This window comes from Bubalus bubalis, chromosome 2 (assembly GCF_019923935.1).
Source record: "Bubalus bubalis isolate 160015118507 breed Murrah chromosome 2, NDDB_SH_1, whole genome shotgun sequence".
NCBI lineage: Eukaryota > Metazoa > Chordata > Mammalia > Artiodactyla > Bovidae > Bubalus > Bubalus bubalis.
The window spans coordinates 147,012,457-147,030,843 of NC_059158.1; the positions used below are offsets into that span (position 1 = coordinate 147,012,457).

The 18,387-nt window shown below is 37.2% G+C and overlaps 2 protein-coding genes across 7 annotated transcripts in view; both read left to right on the plus strand.

Moving 5' to 3' along the window:
• The window catches only part of ADAM23 (ADAM metallopeptidase domain 23), a 200,263-nt gene that overhangs the window by 166,526 nt on the left and 15,350 nt on the right, over positions 1-18,387 (plus strand). For 4 of the 6 annotated variants that reach the window (XM_045164560.1, XM_045164562.1, XM_045164557.1 and 1 more), the window contains exons 22-24: positions 4,751-4,870; positions 6,659-6,827; positions 9,836-9,947. In XM_045164560.1, the coding sequence (XP_045020495.1) occupies positions 4,751-4,870; positions 6,659-6,827; positions 9,836-9,947 (401 nt within the window). Of the gene's footprint in view, positions 1-4,750; positions 4,871-6,658; positions 6,828-9,835; positions 9,948-17,998; positions 18,090-18,387 lie in introns of all 6 variants that reach the window. The other 2 variants (XM_045164558.1, XM_045164561.1) reach the window with 1 other exon arrangement.
• On the plus strand, positions 7,353-7,777 carry LOC123332056 (cytochrome c oxidase subunit 7A2, mitochondrial). Its single transcript, XM_044937626.1, has one exon. The coding sequence runs from the start codon at positions 7,368-7,370 to the stop codon at positions 7,617-7,619; it is 252 nt and encodes an 83-aa protein (XP_044793561.1). The 5' UTR covers positions 7,353-7,367; the 3' UTR covers positions 7,620-7,777.

Genomic DNA, 18,387 nt, shown 5'->3' on the forward strand with positions numbered 1-18,387 from the left:
AGAATTTTGAGCATTACTTTACTAGCGTGTGAGATGCGTGCAATTGTGCGGTAGTTTGAGCATTTTTTGGCATTGCCTTTCCTTGGGTCTGGAATGAAAACTGACCTTTTCCAGTCCTGTGGCCACTGCTGAGTTTTCCAAATTTGCTGGCATATTTTTTAATTTAATTTTATTTTTTTTTAAACTTTACAACATTGTATTAGTTTCGCCAAACATAGAAATGAATCCGCCACAGGTATACCTGTGTTCCCCATCCTGAACCCTCTTCCCTCCTCCCTCCCCATACCCTCCCTCTGGGTCGTCCCAGTGCACCAGCCCCAAGCAACCAGTATCATGCATTGAACCTGGACTGGCGACTCGTTTCATACATGATATTATACATGTTTCAATGCCATTCTCCCAAATCTCCCCACCCTCTCCCTCTCCCACAGAGTCCATAAGACTGATCTATACATCAGTGTCTCTTTTGCTGTCTCGTACATAGGGTTATTGTTACCATCTTTCTAAATACCATATATATGCGTTAGTATACTGTATTGGTGTTTTTCTTTCTGGCTTACTTCACTCTGTATAAAAGGCTCCAGTTTCATCCACCTCATTAGAACTGATTCAAATGTATTCTTTTTAATGGCTGAGTAATACTCCATTGTGTATATGTACCACTGCTTTCTTATCCATTCATCTGCTGATGGACATCTAGGTTGCTTCCATGTCCTGGCTATTATAAACAGTGCTGCGATGAACATTGGGGTACACGTGTCTCTTTCCCTTCTGGTTTCCTCAGTGTGTATGCCCAGTAGTGGGATTGCTGGATCATAAGGCAGTTCTATTTCCAGTTTTCTAAGGAATCTCCACACTGTTCTCCATAGTGGCTGTACTAGTTTGCATTCCCACCAACAGTGTAAGAGGGTTCCCTTTTCTCCGCACCCTCTCCAGCATTTATTGCTTGTAGACTTTTGGATCGCAGCCATTCTGACTGGTGTGAAATGGTATCTCATAGTGGTTTTGATTTGCATTTCTCTGATAATGAGTGATGTTGAGCATCTTTTCATGTGTTTGTTAGCCATCTGTATGTCTTCTTTGGAGAAATGTCTATTTAGTTCTTTGGCCCATTTTTTGATTGGGTCATTTATTTTTCTGGAGTTGAGCTGTAGGAGTTGTTTGTATATTTTTGAGATTAGTTGTTTGTCAGTTGCTTCATTTGCTATTATTTTCTCCCATTCTGAAGGCTGCCTTTTCACCTTGCTAATAGTTTCCTTTGATGTGCAGAAGCTTTTAAGGTTAATTAGGTCCCATTTGTTTATTTTTGCTTTTATTTCCAATATTCTGGGAGGTGGGTCATAGAGGATCCTGCTGTGATATATGTCAGAGAGTGTTTTGCCTATGTTCTCCTCTAGGAGTTTTATAGTTTCTGGTCTTACATTGAGATCTTTAATCCATTTTGAGTTTATTTTTGTGTACGGTGTTAGAAAGTGTTCTAGTTTCATTCTTTTACAAGTGGTTGACCAGTTTTCCCAGCACCACTTGTTAAAGAGATTGTCTTTAATCCATTGTATATTCTTGCCTCCTTTGTCAAAGATAAGGTGTCCATATGTGCGTGGGTTTATCTCTGGGCTTTCTATTTTGTTCCATTGATCTATATTTCTGTCTTTGTGCCAGTACCATACTGTCTTGATAACTGTGGCTTTGTAATAGAGCCTGAAGTCAGGTAGGTTGATTCCTCCAGTTCCATTCTTCTTTCTCAAGATCGCTTTGGCTATTCGAGGTTTTTTGTATTTCCATACAAATTGTGAAATTATTTGTTCTAGCTCTGTGAAGAATACCGCTGGTAGCTTGATAGGGATTGCATTGAATCTATAAATTGCTTTGGGTAGTATACTCATTTTCACTATATTGATTCTTCCAATCCATGAGCATGGTATATTTCTCCATCTATTAGTGTCCTCTTTGATTTCTTTCAGCAGTGTTTTATAGTTTTCTATATATAGGTCTTTAGTTTCTTTAGGTAGATATATTCCTAAGTATTTTATTCTTTCCGTTGCAATGGTGAATGGAATTGTTTCCTTAATTTCTCTTTCTGTTTTCTCATTATTAGTGTATAGGAATGCAAGGGATTTCTGTGTGTTGATTTTATATCCTGCAACTTTACTATAATCATTGATTAGTTCTAGTAATTTTCTGGTGGAGTCTTTAGGGTTTTCTATGTAGAGGATCATGTCATCTGCAAACAGTGAGAGTTTTACTTCTTCTTTTCCAATTTGGATTTCTTTTATTTCTTTTTCTGCTCTAATTGCTGTGGCCAAAACTTCCAAAACTATGTTGAATAGTAATGGTGAAAGTGGGCACCCTTGTCTTGTTCCTGACTTTAGAGGAAATGCTTTCAATTTTTCACCATTGAGAATAATGTTTGCTGTGGGTTTGTCATATATAGCTGACATTCCAGGTTCCTGTGCAATATTGCTCTTTACAGCATTGGACCTTGCTTCTATCACCAGTCACGTCCACAACTGGGTATTGATTTTGCTTTGGCTCCATCCCTTCATTCTTTCTGGAGTTATTTCTCCACTGATCTCCAGTAGCATATTGGGCACCTACTGACCTGGGGAGTTCCTCTTTCGGTGTCCTATCATTTTGCCTTTTCATACTGTTCATGGGGTTTTCAAGGCAAGAATACTGAAGTGGTTTGCCATTCCCTTCTCCAGTGGACCACATTCTGTCAGACCTCTCCACCATGCCTGCCCGTCTTGGGTGGCCCCACAGGGCATGGCTTAGTTTCATTGAGTTAGACAAGGCTGTAGTCCTAGTGTGATTAGATTGACTAGTTTTCTGTGATTATGGTTTCAGTGTGTCTGCCCTCTGATCCCCTCTTGCAACAGCTACCATCTTACTTGGGTTTCTCTTACCTTGGACGAGGGGTATCTCCTCGCTGCCGCCCCTCCTGACCTTGAACATGGAAATATATATATATATACACATACACACACACACATATATATATACACACACAAATATACATTTTGCCAAATAAATGCAAAGTGAACTTTCATGTAACCCCTCTATGAATCAAGAAACAGTGCATCCCAGGATGTATTCTTCACTCTAAAAACCCCTGTCTCTCTCCTGAAGGTACTGTTGTCCTCAATTTTATGGCAGTTGCTTTCTTAGTTTTCTTTAGACATATACTGCTCAAGTTTTCAGCCCTAAACAGTTTACTTTGCCTAAAATTTTGGTAGCTTTATATAAAAGGAATCATGTTTCATGTATTATTTTGTATTTTGCTTCTGAAGTTCATTATTTTGAGAGTTTTCCATGGTGTGTGTAGCCGTAGATTCATATTTATTATTCTTTTATTTCATTTTCATTCATAATTATAGGTATATACCTTCTCCATTTTGTGTTGACAGACATTTAGATTGTTTCCATGTCTTGGCTATTAGGAATCATGCTACTGTGAACATTCTGGTACATGTAACTTAGTTCTCATTTGTACATATTTTTCTAAGTCCATTCCTGGAAGAAAAATTGCTAAGTCATAGGGGATGTATATTCTCAGTGTCACTAGATGGTATGACACTATTTTCTAAAATGGTTGTGCTAGCAAATGCTGCTGCTGCTGCTGCTAAGTCACTTCAGTCGTGTCCAACTCTGTGCGACCCCATAGACGGCAGTCCACCAGGCTGCCCTGTCCCTGGGATTCTCCTAGGCAAGAACACTGGAGTGGGTTGCCATTTCCTTCTCCAATGCATGAAAGTGAAAAGTGAAAGTGAAGTTGCTCAGTCATGTCCAACTCTTCGTGACCCCATGGACCACAGCCTACCAGGCTTCTCTATCCATGGGATTTTCCAGGCAGGAGTACTGGAGTGGGGTGCCATTGCCTTCTCTGCTAGTAAATGCTACCATTGATAATTTGTATAAGAGCATTTTGTTGTACTGTACTGTATTCTCACCAACATTTGATGTCATCAGACGTTTTATGTATTCTGCTGGGTGTGAATTGCTTTATTATTGTGGCTTTAATTTGCATTTATGAATGGAATAGTACATTTTCATGCATTTACTGGACATGGATTGTATGTGTGTGATATGCCACTTCAATTCTTTGCACATTTTTTAAGGAGTTCATTGTTTACTTAACAAATACTCTGGAGGTAGGTGTCCTCATGGTGAGTGAGTCATTTAACAATGTCACCAAGGACCCAGATGATTTCTGCCTCTCTTCTCTGTAATACTTAGCATGTTCACTTTGTATCTTTACATGTGAATTCACTATTGCAAGGTGAATGCAAAAGTTCTGCATTCAAAAGCAGGAAGCAGGGGTAGCAACAAAAGACCTTCTCCGTGTCAGGCTGTAAAAGCCTGTCCAGAGCATTAAATTCTCCCCAGCAACTCCCTATTGGGCTTTTCTTCACATCTCAACATTCCAGGGGCCACTCTTAGCTCCAGGAGGATGGGAAGGAGGCATGGCTCAGTAACTGGGTGTAGAGAATGAGGGTGTCATGATAGGTTCTGACACCAGTCATGAGCCATCTCTCAGAGCTGGTTACTTTACTACCTTACACAAGCTTTGATCCTTTTCGGAAGCGGGGGCCGGTGGGGGAGGCGCAGTTTACCAACCAACAGTATCTAAACAAAAGTTTTCATTTAGAAGTAAAGGGAATATTTCCCATTTTTAAATATTTGTGGACCAAATAATTTTGATTTTTTCAGTTTGATTCCTCCTGTCTTGTTCTTTTTTGTTTAATATGTTCAGTGATGTGTTCTGTGGATTTTTACTCTGCACCAACCTTACTCGAGCGCCACGTATTGGTCAACTTCAGGGTGAGATCATCCCAACTTCCTTCTACCACCAAGGCCGGGTGATTGACTGCAGGTAACACAGTAAATGTTGGCAAGCCTAATGAATCATGAGAATTACAAATTAGATAAAAATCAAGGGAAATATTTCTATTTTTCATGAGAGAAATAACAACTTAGATTTTATTATCACTTTGTGTATTGAAAGGCATTTAAAAAACAAAGTTATATATCAATTTGGACATTGTATTTGCTTAAAGATTATGCCAGTTATTAGTAGGGAGACATTCTTTGTAATTATAATTTTAAAAGTAGAATTTTATGATATTCATTTTGAATATGATTAAAGTTTTGAGCATTGAAATATGTCACTGTTTGAACATTGTATATTTTATTTTTTGTGACAAAAAAGAATTTAAGCTATACTCTGTGTGCTTGGTTTAGAAGATTAATTGAAACCTAATCACATATAGAAAGTATAGTGAAGTGAAACTGAAAGTTGCTCAGTCGTGCTTAGCTCTTTGTGACCCCATGGACTGTAGCCCACCAAGCTCCTCTGTCCATGGAATTCTCCAGGCAAGAATAGTGGAGTGGGTAACAATTCCCTTCTCCAGGGGATCTTCCCAACTGAGGGATCAAACCCAGGTCTCTCACATTGCGTGTGGATTCTTTACCATCTGAGCCACCAGGGAAGCCCATAGAAAGTATATACTAAAATATTTATAGCTCTAGTCAGTCATTTTATATCCAATTGTCTGTGAGTATGAGGTACAGAAGATACAAGACTTATTTTTTTTTTAACACTGGGAGTCATATTATATTTTAAATATTGTTCCCATTAAAGAAGTTGTAATTCTAAGATGCTATGCTCTCATTCAAATGATAACTGCCATTGCCCAGAAGGATATGTAATGTTTACCTTTAGTATCCCCCAAATAGCAAAACTTCATCTTACATAGGTGAATATAAGATTTAGAATCATCCCTAAATAATTTTGAACATAATTTGGTAAATCAACTGGATAGCCATATTGGATATTGCTATGTTGGTCAAATGGTTGCTGATTTCCTATCTTTTAAATGGCTCTAAAGACGATTTGAACAGGGTCTTAGACAAGAAGATCCTTCCTAGATAAATTTGTAGTATTCAAATGCAGTTACTTTGATGCACAGAAGCTTCCTTTGAGTGTGTAAGTTTTCACACATCTTTAGATGCAACAACCTTGCTAAATTGTTACAGTCTAAACTAGTATATTAAAATTTTTTTAAATATTAAAATATTTTATTTTAATATTTTAAAAATATTCAGCAAGGTATCTAGTTAGTAATTATAACATTGATTATTATTCAAATTCCAGTTGTCCTTAGCTTTGAGATTTTAGAAGTATATATCAATAGAGAGGAATCGGCTTGTTTTTTTCAACCATGAATAATCCAGCCCTCTAAAGTACTAATTTTCAAGATGTTTTCAGTTGCTTTCTATGCCCAACACCTGCCTTTTTGTATCAGAATGTCCTGGAGTGCTAATGATAGGATTGCTTCTGTTGTTCTTCTGCACACCTCTCCTTTAGTCTTAACGTTGGTCTTGCAAACAAGGAAAGGTTTAGGACACACTTTGTGCAAATGACATATTTTTGTTCTGATGAAGTGCAGAGCAATAATGCTACTGAAAGGCAGTTTCTTTTATCATGCTGTCTTACTAAGGGGACGTGGAGAAAGGGTGAAAGGAAAAGTAGAGAAATGCTAGGAGAAATCCACGTCCACTGACAGCCTCTTCAGTTTCCTGAATAGCAAACCTCACTCATGTTGGTGGTATATTTCCAAGTGTGGTGCTAATGACTGTATGACTATCTTTTTCTTTTTAGTGGTGCTCATGTGGTTTTAGATGATGATACAGATGTGGGCTATGTTGAAGATGGAACACCATGTGGCCCATCTATGATGTGTTTAGATCGGAAGTGTCTACAGATTCAGGCCCTAAATATGAGCAGCTGCCCCCTCGATTCCAAGGGTAAAGTGTGTTCAGGCCATGGGGTAAGTAGGCATCAGTGTCCAGCTCAAATCTTCCTTGTCTAACATCCTCCAAGTTCACAGTGGTTGGACTTCTGGTCCAGCCATTCTCCTTCTGTGACTCTAGGCACTGACTATGATTTTTTCCTTATATCCTTATCTTCTAAGACTCACACCTAAATGTGTTGATATGGTTTTAGTTTTGTTGTTTTTTTTTTATCACTTTGTGTATTTGTGTATTTTTATTCACCACAGTCTTTTGGAATCCAAGGAGTTAGTAGAAAAATGATGTGATTCCTAAAGAAACTATAGACCCTATGTGACTGCTTTGCACCATTCATAATAATTTACACTTTTCAGTAATTCCCTTTCAGCTCCTCAACTACTCAACGTGCATGCTGAGTATCTGTGTGTTGAAGATCACACTAGACTAGAGGTTGGATCACTGCTATAATTCACATGTTTAAAGTTGGACAGTTATAGAAGGTAGTTCTGGTTTCAGCGTGGGGCCTTCTAGTTGCTGGTGGTCACTTGTCGTGGTTGGTGGGTAGTAACTGAGCCAAGATGCTACGGAATCTTCTGGCTCTCTGTCAGATTGCTAAGAGGACCATAAGTACTTCTTCATGCAGGCAGTTTGAAAATAAGGTTCCAGAGAAACAAAAGCCGTTTCAGGAGGATAATGGAATTCCAGTGCATCTGAAGGGTGGGATAGCTGATGCCCTCCTGTATAGAACCACCATGATTCTTACAGTTGGTGGAACTGCATATGCCATGTATGAACTGGCTGTGGCTTCATTTCCCAAGAAGCAGGATTGACTTGAGTTTATCCTCCCAGCAATCAGTTGGTTCAATTCCATTCAGCTCTCTGTGGACCAGTAATCTGATACATAACTGAGTTCTTTGGGGATCAATATTTATTGACTTGTATTAGCCGCCACCAATAAAGCAGTCTTTACCATGAAAAAAAAAAAAAAGTTGGACAGTTATGCTTGGACCATTGCCAATAAAAGAGAAGATGTGCTCTCTACACACACCTGCATGTATCTTTAATTCTGGGCACAAAGTGTTGGGGCAGATACTTCCTGGCAAACCTAAGTTTATTACCTAAAAACACATTTTAGTGATTATTTAAATTGGATTTAGTAAAAGAAAGATAGTTCAAAATTTATATAGAATTCAAAAATGGTAAAAGGCATGAAGAAACTCAGAGTGATCATATCAAAGGAAGATGCTGCAGCAAAGGTAAAAATAATCCAAAATATAGATAACTAAATGAGTGAAATGTCACACAACAAGGTAGAAAGGCATAAGGAGCTTATGCCCAATGACTTAGACTCACGAGCAGGTAGTAGAGACTAATGATCAAGAGCATGGATTTTGTGGCTAGAAAGGATCCCGAGTTTGAATCCTGACTCTGCTTCTTTTTATCCCAGTTACTTTGGGCAAGTCACTCAGCCTCTCTCAGTCATCAGGGTGCTAGTGATTAAATGAGATGCTATGCACAAAGCACTGAGTATAAGTACCTAGCACATAATCAATGTAGTAAATATTCAATAATTGCTATAGTAAATTAAAAGCTTCCCTGGTGGCTCAGTGGTAAAGAATCCACCTGCCAATGCAGGAGATGCAGGTTTGATCCCTGGGCCAGGAAGTTCTCCTGGAGAAGGAAACAGCAACCCACTCCAGTATTCCTGCCTGGGAAATCTGATGGACAGAGAAGCCTGGTGGGCTACAGTCCATGGGGTTGCAGAAGAGTTGGATATGACTTAGCTACTAAAAACAATAACAGAAGTAAAAGCACTGGGCAGACCACTCAGCTACTCAGTTATTGCTCTGAAAACATTATATATAAAACTTAATGCATAAAAAGGTTCATGATTCTCCATTACCCACCCCGACTTCTTCATCTTATTGAATAAAAGCTTAAATTCAGTGTGTTACTTATCATCATCACATTATATTATTTCAGATTAAAAAGCTTCTTATATCCATACGCTTAAATTCAATTTTATCATCTCTAAACAATCTATCTCTGAATGTATGTCACAGGCAGATGAGGATTTTAAACTACTCTATCTCCAGTTTGTGGATGGTTATTTATTCCATCTAAATTACAGGTCCATTCCAGGGGCAGAGATCACTCTAGGAGGGTCTTCAGCCAGGCTGACTGAGAGAGGAGTGACAGTACAGGCAGACAGGGAAGGTGGTGGTGGTGGGGAGCTTGTTTGGCTGGGAGGGCACCACCGAATGACTGCTGTGTTGGGCACGATGAGGTAATGCAGTGCGTTAGTGATTTATGTCTCCTGGTACTTCATCTCTGGCAATGCCTTTCAAATCCAACATGTATTTATTTCTTGAATTAAGCATATTGTTTCTAAGGTATGTTTCTAGAAGCAACTACTTCTGAAAAAGCTACATTGTCAGATGTGTGTACTTAAATAATATCAACACCAGTAATTAACATTTAATTTGAAATTTTCTTCCTTTTAATCTTTGATTTTTCTAAGATTAACTGAAAAAATATCACCCAAGTATTGGATCTATACATTGTCTAGTATTCAGAACCAGGGGAGGGGCTTCGCTGATGGATCAGTGGTAAAGAATCCTCCTGGTCTGGGAAGATCCCACATGCCACAGAACAGCTAAGCCCGTGCGCCACAACTCTTGGGCCTGTGCTCTAGAGCCTCCAACCTGCAGCTACTGAGCCCACATGCCGCAACTCTGAAGCTCACATGCCATAGAGCTCATGCTCTGCGACAAGAGAAGACACTGCGATGAGAAGCCCATGGGGGGCAACTAGAGACTAGCTCCCGCTCACTGCAATTAGAGAAAAAGCCTGTGCAGCAGCGAAGACCCAGCACAACCAAAAATAAAAAACAAAAACGAAAAAACCAAAAAACAAAACCAGGGGAGACTTAAAAATTTCAAATGGTTTTAAAGCTTCTACCCTGTCCCATGTGTATTTTACATTTACCACCATCATTCTACCAAGTACGGTGAAAATGCCCCATCTCTGTTCTTTGTTTTCACAGGTGTGTAGTAATGAAGCCACCTGCATCTGCGATTTCACCTGGGCAGGGACAGACTGCAGTATCCGGGATCCAGTTAGGAACCTGCACCCCCCCAAAGACGAAGGACCCAAGGGTTTGTGTGATTTCAGTTTCAATTCCTTGCATACTGAATTCATTAGTATTCTTCCAGGTGCCAATATAACAAGTTCATAGGTTTTCTGGAGACACATAAGAATATCTCTTTTTGTCATTAAAATGTCTATTCATGTTCCCACAAAATTAAGGGTTCTTGGATATGACGTTGAAAAAATTGCTTAAGTTACCCCTTAGTCTAGAACTGGAATTAGGAAGAGGTAAATATACCAATTTCCTTTCTTTCCTTTAAATCTCATTCTTCCATAATCACAAATGTTAATCATTTTATAGTTGGTTGAAGCTAAATCAGTTTTTTAAATAGATGAACTCTTTTTCACTTACATGAGACTCTGGTCATTCCTCAATACTTGAGTTCTTCCGGAGGGAAGTTATAATCCCCTATGTTCTGTTTAAGCACACTTTGATTAGGAAGAAACTGAAATTCTTCACAGAACTTTAACACAGCAAAGCAAACTTGAAAGATCTGGACCTTTGTTTTAATCAACATTAAAAGGAGAAAAATGAGAATTTTAGAATTGGAAGGAGACTCAGTGGCCATCTAGAACCATCCTCATTTTGCAGATGGGAACTCTCAGTCCCTGAGGTCAAGTGACATCCTGTGGTTACTAAGGTAACCAGAGGCAGGGCTGGGACCAGGATCTCAGGTAACCTGAAATCGCAAATGCCCGATCTCAGGCCTTCTGCTACCGTGTTATAATGTAGCCTGTGTCATCTAAATGTGGTAGTCACTTTCTCCTTATTCTCCCCATTCCCAACCCCTTTTATGATTTTCAAAGAGCTGGTGAAGTCATCAATTACAGTAGACTTACTATAATATTGTACCTGAGAAACCAAAAAATCATTGGAAAGGATACTGTACACCAGTGGGCATTGTATTATACATCAAGTTCTTCCTTCTCATGGTACTGCTAACAGTATTTCATAAATAACTATCATACTTTTTTCCTGCAGGTAGGAAAAATACATATAGAAATAGTGTCATTTTGATCTGCTTAGTTTTGGATGAAAGCGCCTTTAAACTCAAGCTTCAGTATTGTCCATACGGGAAGCTATGATTTCGAAAGTACATAAAGTTCCATAGTCCTCAATTCCTGAAGAGATTCAGGCTGATTTGCATGCATGTGTAATGTTCAGTAGGAGTGGGTGTTAAAATACTTCATGCATTTGCTTATTATGCCACGATGTTAACATTCTATAAGAATCACAAGCACACCCTCACAGTCTATTTCTGTTCTCCTTCTAGTTATAAAAAGGAACCATTATAAAAAAGGAACCAATTCCACTTTTACATTTAGTCTTTTATTACTTTAAAATTAGTATGAAAAATTCTCGGATCCACCTTCAGAACTTCGATTTAGAGAATATTTAGCTTCTGACAAGGAGAGATTCATTCTTTCCAAATTTTCTCTCCATGTCTGTGATTCTCTTAAAGATCTAAATGCTGTTTTCTCAAGTGATGTGTAAGTATGCCTGAACAGATGAGCACAGCTGAAGTGGCTTAGACTTTGTTCTTTTTCATAAGGAATTATTAATTTGTTCTCTCTCTTCTCCATTCCTTCACTCACCCATGCCTAAAAAACTTATTTGAAGGCATAAAGTAAACAAGTACATTCTAGAGAAGAGAAGATCCCTAGCTGCCTTTTGTTTTGTTCTGCTTTTTTCCCATTTAATGTGGGGCTGGTCTTCGTTATCTTTTAAAGATAACCTTTTGGATCATTCAAGTAATACATGTTTATTATAGAAAATTTTGAAAATACAGAAAAGGTTAAAAAGAAGGTAAAAATCCCTCTTAATCCAGTAACTCAGAGGTAATCAATATTAGTGTTCTGGTTTATTTCTTTCCTGTTGCATATTTTCTTTGTTACTTAATTCTTAATGAAGACAGTGGAATCATTTGAATAAACTTACCCATAGGTTCTAAAATTGTTAAAATCTTCATGCGTCTTTAATAATCTTGATTCATTTGAAAAGAAGGTATTAATTGATATAAATAAAGAGCAGTTACTATTGTAAATTACCAGATTTCCAGAAAAAGTCAAGCAGTTTTAGAACAACTAATAATGGCTCTATCTGTACTGTCCATTTATATCTTTTCAGCCTCTATAGAAAATTCCATTAATGCACTAGGAAAATGGAAAACAACTGAAATGAAAATTTAAACACTTTACTGTAGATTTTATAGTTTTAATTTTGATATTCTGATTAAAGAAGATGGTAAGAGAGAAACTAGATACTTTACTTCTGTTTTTTAAATCCAGATAGTAAATATTTATTGATTCTATACTATTTAAAAGTCAGCACATCCTTGGACATGGTAGGCACTCTATGAATACCATATCCCTTCTATTTGGGAATATGTAAAAGAAGTGAAATGGTGCATGTTAACATTGATTTTCAGTTTATCAGAATCCATTTGTTGTATTGCCTTGCTGAAGAGTAACAGGTAACAAACTCAAGGTACTGAAACCATCAGTACTTCCCTGACTGTAGGTTCAACACCTGTGTGAGGTGCCAAGGTTTTTCTCTATAACTTTGTGTTCTGCATTTTCTCATGACTGGATTGGTTTGGTTGACACTTGACTTACTGAGCACAGTCTTTGGACCCTCCCTAAATACTTGCCATAAATAATGAGCAACATCCACAATGAACTAACTTGTCATATTTGTAGATAAGGGCTTTTCTGTAGAGATATGGTGAGTGGGTATTAAAAAATACTTATTTAATTTCAATGTACTTCCTTGTTAAGAAGAAAAAAAATTTAAGAAACAGAATGAAAATATTTCTTTTTAAATCATGAGATTTTATCATAAAAGATGAATTGTACCCAACTACATCTCTTTGGATCAAGATTAAATTAGTAAAAACTAAAGGTGAATTCTGTGACTCTTTGATTCGAGGAAATGAGAAATGAACCAATGTGTTTTCAAGTATTTCTTTCATTTTAACTACAGGTTACTAAAAGAATAAAAATTCAGCTTCATCTGGGTAGGGATGAATAACACACAGGAAAGTATAATCATTGAAGTCACTCTGCACTGGCTCAAGTTGTCCATTGTTGACCCACTGTTTAAAGCATGGAAGATAATTTGCTCCAGCTTTCAAATTAAAATTATTAAAAGACAAGAAATAGGCTCTTAAAGCAAAAAATCATGTGAGCGAGATTTTTTAAAAAAGATTTTTCTATTACATATTACGTGACTCATGTTTTCTACACTGTTCATTTTACCTACAAAGAGGCTTCTGTCCCTCTTCTCTCAACCTGTTTCCATTAAACTCCCTGCAGTCAATTATTTTTGGCTGTTCTATGAGGGAAGAATATGTTTGAATTCTAAGACCTAGAATTGCCACCTGTTATAGGGAGAGCCATGTCAACGGGTAATTTTTGTGTTGTGTAGGCATCTTTGCACAGTGCTGTCAGATTCGACTGAGTGACTTCACTTTATCATAGGATACGATGCAACTTTTCTCATTGGATGGTTTGCAACACCTTGTAGGAGGGAAGAGAAGAAACTGGGACATATCAGATATTTTCCCTGATATATATAAAGTCAAAGAATGGTCCTGGGAAGCTCTGGTCAGATGCTGTCATCATGACAATAGTAATCAGATCAGAGATAGAAGGGCCTTAGGGGCAATTCAGTTCAGACCCACTCTTCTAAAAATGAGAAAACTAGCTGAATTAATAAGGTTAACAGCTACTTAGGTGTAGAGCCAAGAATAAAACCTACATCACCTGATCTTCAGCCCCAATATGTTTTTTTTTGTTATTGCACGCAGCCTGAGTTAAAACTGGGTGTTAAGTTATTCTGCTAGTTTGTATAACAGTACTAAGTAGAAGGGTTAAAAAAATAAGTAATGATTAAGCTTATTAACTGATACATTACTTGTCAAAGGAAGTATTATATTGTTAGCATTTAGTATTTTGAAAACAGTAATTTCTAAGTCTACATTGAGGAGTATTATTTAGTGTTTACCTTTGCATGTGTTTTTTGATGACTTTATTTGTGAGTGCAGAAATCCTTAATTTTGTAATTCAGATGATTAGGTATGAGAAGTTATGATGGTCATATATAATTGTGTTCTATATAATTATGTACCATCTCAGTATTTTTCTCATTACCGATGACTTCATCAATAACATAAGGATTTACTAAGTTTAAAATTTTTGTGAAAATTCTGAATTTACTTTGAGTTCAGAAAAACTCCATGATATTTTCATTGAGAGCATAAACAAATAGTATTCTTATAAAAAATAATTTTTTTATCCTTTCTGACATTTATCCCAATGTGTCAAAAAATGACTCAATTTTTAAAAATTTTATGTAGAAGAGTAAGCACATCTGGTTATACATCTAAATACTGAATTGTAGAGCTTGATAAAATATCTATCATGCTAATATTATACTCTAAAGTATAAAGAATGTATTTAGTATTTATTTCTAATCTTAAATTTTAACAAAAGACTCAATCTCTGTAGAAAGAACTTTGGTCCATAGAGTACAAATGATGTCTTTGATGCCTCTGGCCTTCAAAGTATTTAAGGATGCAGGATTGTAGCCCTTTTTGGTTCATTGGAGTCATAAAGATGAAATACTGCAGCCTTTTGTTTCAGAAAGTCTCTAAAAGTAAGAAAAGAAAAAAAAAAATCAACCACTCAGTTTCAAAAACAGTTTCAAAGTGTCTGAAGCATGACTTGTCTGTGAAAGAATTCTACATATAAAATAGAAATTCCTGAGGAAAGGAGAAAATTCTTAGTTCTTATTAATGTTACACACTTCTCAAAAATTCTACCTTTTACATGTATACCCGTGGCTGATGCATGTCAATGTATGACAAAACCCACCACAATATTGTAAAGCAATTAGTCTCCAATTACATAAGTTAATTTAAAAAATTCTACCTTTTAGCACATATGATAGCTAGGACCAAGATTAAAAATAATAACCAACAAATAACAGAAATAAGAAAACAAAAGTGAAAACATACTGCTAAGTAATAAACAGTTTCCATAACAGTTTCAAGTTAAATGAAAAGTAAGTACGGTGAAGGGTTGGAGAGCAAACTTAAGTTCCTAATACGATTGTGTTGTTAGCTAGAATCTGCAAGCCTTCTAGGTTTGGTAGGATGAAGAGAAAAATAAGGTGTATCACCAGCATGGTTTCTGGAACAACAACAAACCTTTTCATAGATACTGAATGAACGAACAAATACAGTTACATAATAAATAAATTAGTAGGGAAGTAAAACTAGATTATAGGTCCCCAAAGGCCCGAGAAAATTTTTTTCAATGAGAAGATAAATTCTTTTTAGTTGGGAAGAGCAGCTGAGACCTTAGTTTTTAAATATCCCCTGTACATATCCATTGGAGAAGGCACTGGCACCCCACTCCAGTACTCTTGCCTGGAAAATCCCACGGACGGAGGAGCCTGGTAGGCTGTAGTCCATGGGGTCGTGATGAGTCGGACACGACTGAGTGACTTCACTTTCACTTTTCACTTTCACGCATTGGAGAAGGAAATGGCAACCCACTCCAGTGTCTTGTCTGGAGAATCCCAGGGACGGGGGAGCCTGGTGGGCTGCCGTCTGTGGGGTCGCACAGAGTCTGACACGACTGAAGCGACTTAGCAGCAGCAGCAGTACACATCCATCCACCTGTGAGCCACTCAGTAAATTCATGTCCGTTTGAAAACAGGTTGAGTTGCTACCTACTGGAAGAGATAAGCCTGTTAAGTGTCATGATAAAGAATCAAATGAATTTTGCATATATTTTTTAGTTAAAAAGTAGTGGGAGGGCAGGACAACAAAGAGGGGAAAAGATATTTTTGAAAAAGCTGTTTTTCCACTTACTTTTATCTTGTTTTGGTGTTGAGTACCCATCAGTTAAGAATTGGAGATAATTGCTCTTGCCCAGGGGAGATTACAGATTATATCTGTTTATCTCGAATACATATTTGAAGCGTCTGTGGAATCGTGTTCATCTGGTTGTTTCTAACACTTGTGTGATCAATTGCCTAATTCTCTGGATTCTGTGGTGAGAAATTACATCCAGAGCAAATAGAAAAAGCCTTTTAAAATAGATGTTGTTATTTATCACTCTCATAGTTATTATAAAAATAACAAATATTCATTCAGCATTATGTTTTAAAGGGATTCTTTACCATGTGAAAGGGATATGTTAGTTTCCTATAATTTAGCACATACAGCTTTTATAAAATATTAAAGAGGTAATCAGACTCTCATATATTTTGGGTCTTAGGGACAATGCCTAACAAAAAGTATATATATAACATGATGCGTCCTAGTTAATTTAGTATTCTGAAAGCAATGATTTTCTATGGCCTCAAATAAAAAAAAAAAAAAAAAAGAGGCAGTCTATCTGGAATACATTTCATCTCAGTATTTACCTCCACAATTTGGAAGTCTGAGCTCTTATTTAGGTTATATTGAATTATAAGGGATTGTCATATTTGAAAAACATTGCTTAGTTCTCAGCTGTGTCCGATTCTTTGCAACCCTTTGAACTGTAACCCACCAGGCTACTCTGTCCGTGGGATTTTTCAGGTGGGAATGCTGGACTGGGTTGTCATCTCCTCCTCCAGGGGATCTTTCAGACCCAAAGATCAAACCCAAGTCTCCTGAGTCTCCTGCATTGCAGGCGGAGTCTTTACTACCGAGCCGTGGGGAACCCTTGAAGACTGTTACCAGCACCTTATATGTTGGTCTTCTTTTCTTCCCCTCAATGCTCTCCAGAGGCTTTCTCTGTTTTTTGTTGTGTTCCCTATCGTTTTTTGTTATTTGAAGAATAACTCAGGTTGTTTTTAGTTAATGATAAAGCTAGACTGTCTGACTCATACTATTTACTCTGTGATAAAATGAAGTAATTGTACAGTTGCTCATCAGGCTTACACATTCAAGGTCCTCTCTCTTCTTTGGGAGAATATTTAGCTAAAAAGGTCAACGAACCCCATATTAAGCCTTAAAAAATTGTGACTTTGAGTCGTGGTTCTTTGTGTGTTTCCTTATGTCTCAGAGCACACAATTTATGTGAATACAGCCTTGTAGAAACTAATTTTTTAATTTTCATTGTTAAAGTGAAGGGAACCAGTATTTCTGGTTTATATAGAAATGTGAGTTAAAGTGCATTTTTGTCTATAGGTTTGCATGCATAGTCACAGACACAGACTCACAAACACACTCAACCCTAAATAACCTGCCTTCTTCCAACACTAAATTTCATCTTGCCCAATTAGGGAGCACTAGGGACCTGTGCTTATTCCAGGCCCATTTTGCAATATTCAAAATCTATTCACAGAAGCTTTGATGTGTGGGGATGGAGTGTCTCCACTGAGTCAAACACTGCTGGGTCGTCTGAAGCAATTGCTACAGCATCATTGAGACCCTAACTTTCTCTCAGCACATAGTTTATACCCTGGAAACTATAAAAAAACTAAAAGTGTTCCAGTACTATGTATGTCCCAAACACTGCGGGTTATTTGAAATATACTTTTCCAGATAAAATAATTTTCTGCCTGCAAATGCAGTTCATTTTAAAGATAACTCTATTTTAAAATTGTAAGTATGTTCATAAAATTCGAATGATAAGTTCTGAGTTTTAAAAAAGATATAGCTTCTTAGGCATATTTTGCAGTTTGAGAAGTTTATAAAAAGTATACTAATGGTTTACTGCTTTTATAACAAAAACACAGATTTGCTGCTATGCAATTAAAATCATACTTTAATTTTATCTCACTCCATGTAGGACCTATAACTCAAATTGGATTATTTATTATACATGTTTAACGTATAAGAGACTATGTTTTAAGTAGGGTTTGTGGAATTTGAAGATACATTCAGAATTATTCTCAAATATGTGCAATGTGTATGTAGATCTTAATTTCAAATCTTCAGGCAAAGATCTCAATATTTGACTTTCAAAGCATTTCCTGAACAGGTTATGTTGTATGTTAGTGATATCAGTGTGTAATTAATTTCCTTTGTTAAACACTCTCCGTTTTCCCTCCACACAGTGAACATGGCCACAAGCAGGCTAATAGGTGCTGTGGCTGGCACCATTCTGGCCCTTGGGGTGATTTTTGGAGGCACAGGGTGGGGAATAGAGTAAGCATCTTTCTGAGTTTCAGAGTTTCTGTGTGATCCCCGGTGTGTGAGCTGATCCTTGGCGCCTGACTCCCCCATGTGTTGTCTTGTTGCTGTGTACCCCTTGTGGTGTGATTTGAATGTGTTTGTGTCCTGTGGTTTTCTTGTGCAGTGGAAAACCTTCTCCTGTCTGGAACAATGTGGGGCATAAAATAATATTGGGGTGCTTATGATGTCTTCACAATTAAGGCAATGGTCCCAAAGCTTCCACTGCTTCTCCATTTATAAAAGATATTTTAAAATAACAAATCTTTTTTTG

Coding starts and splice junctions, on each gene's coding strand:
- LOC123332056 (XM_044937626.1), top strand. CDS start 7,368: ATGCTACGGAATCTTCTGGCTCTCTGTCAGATTGCTAAGAGGACCATA.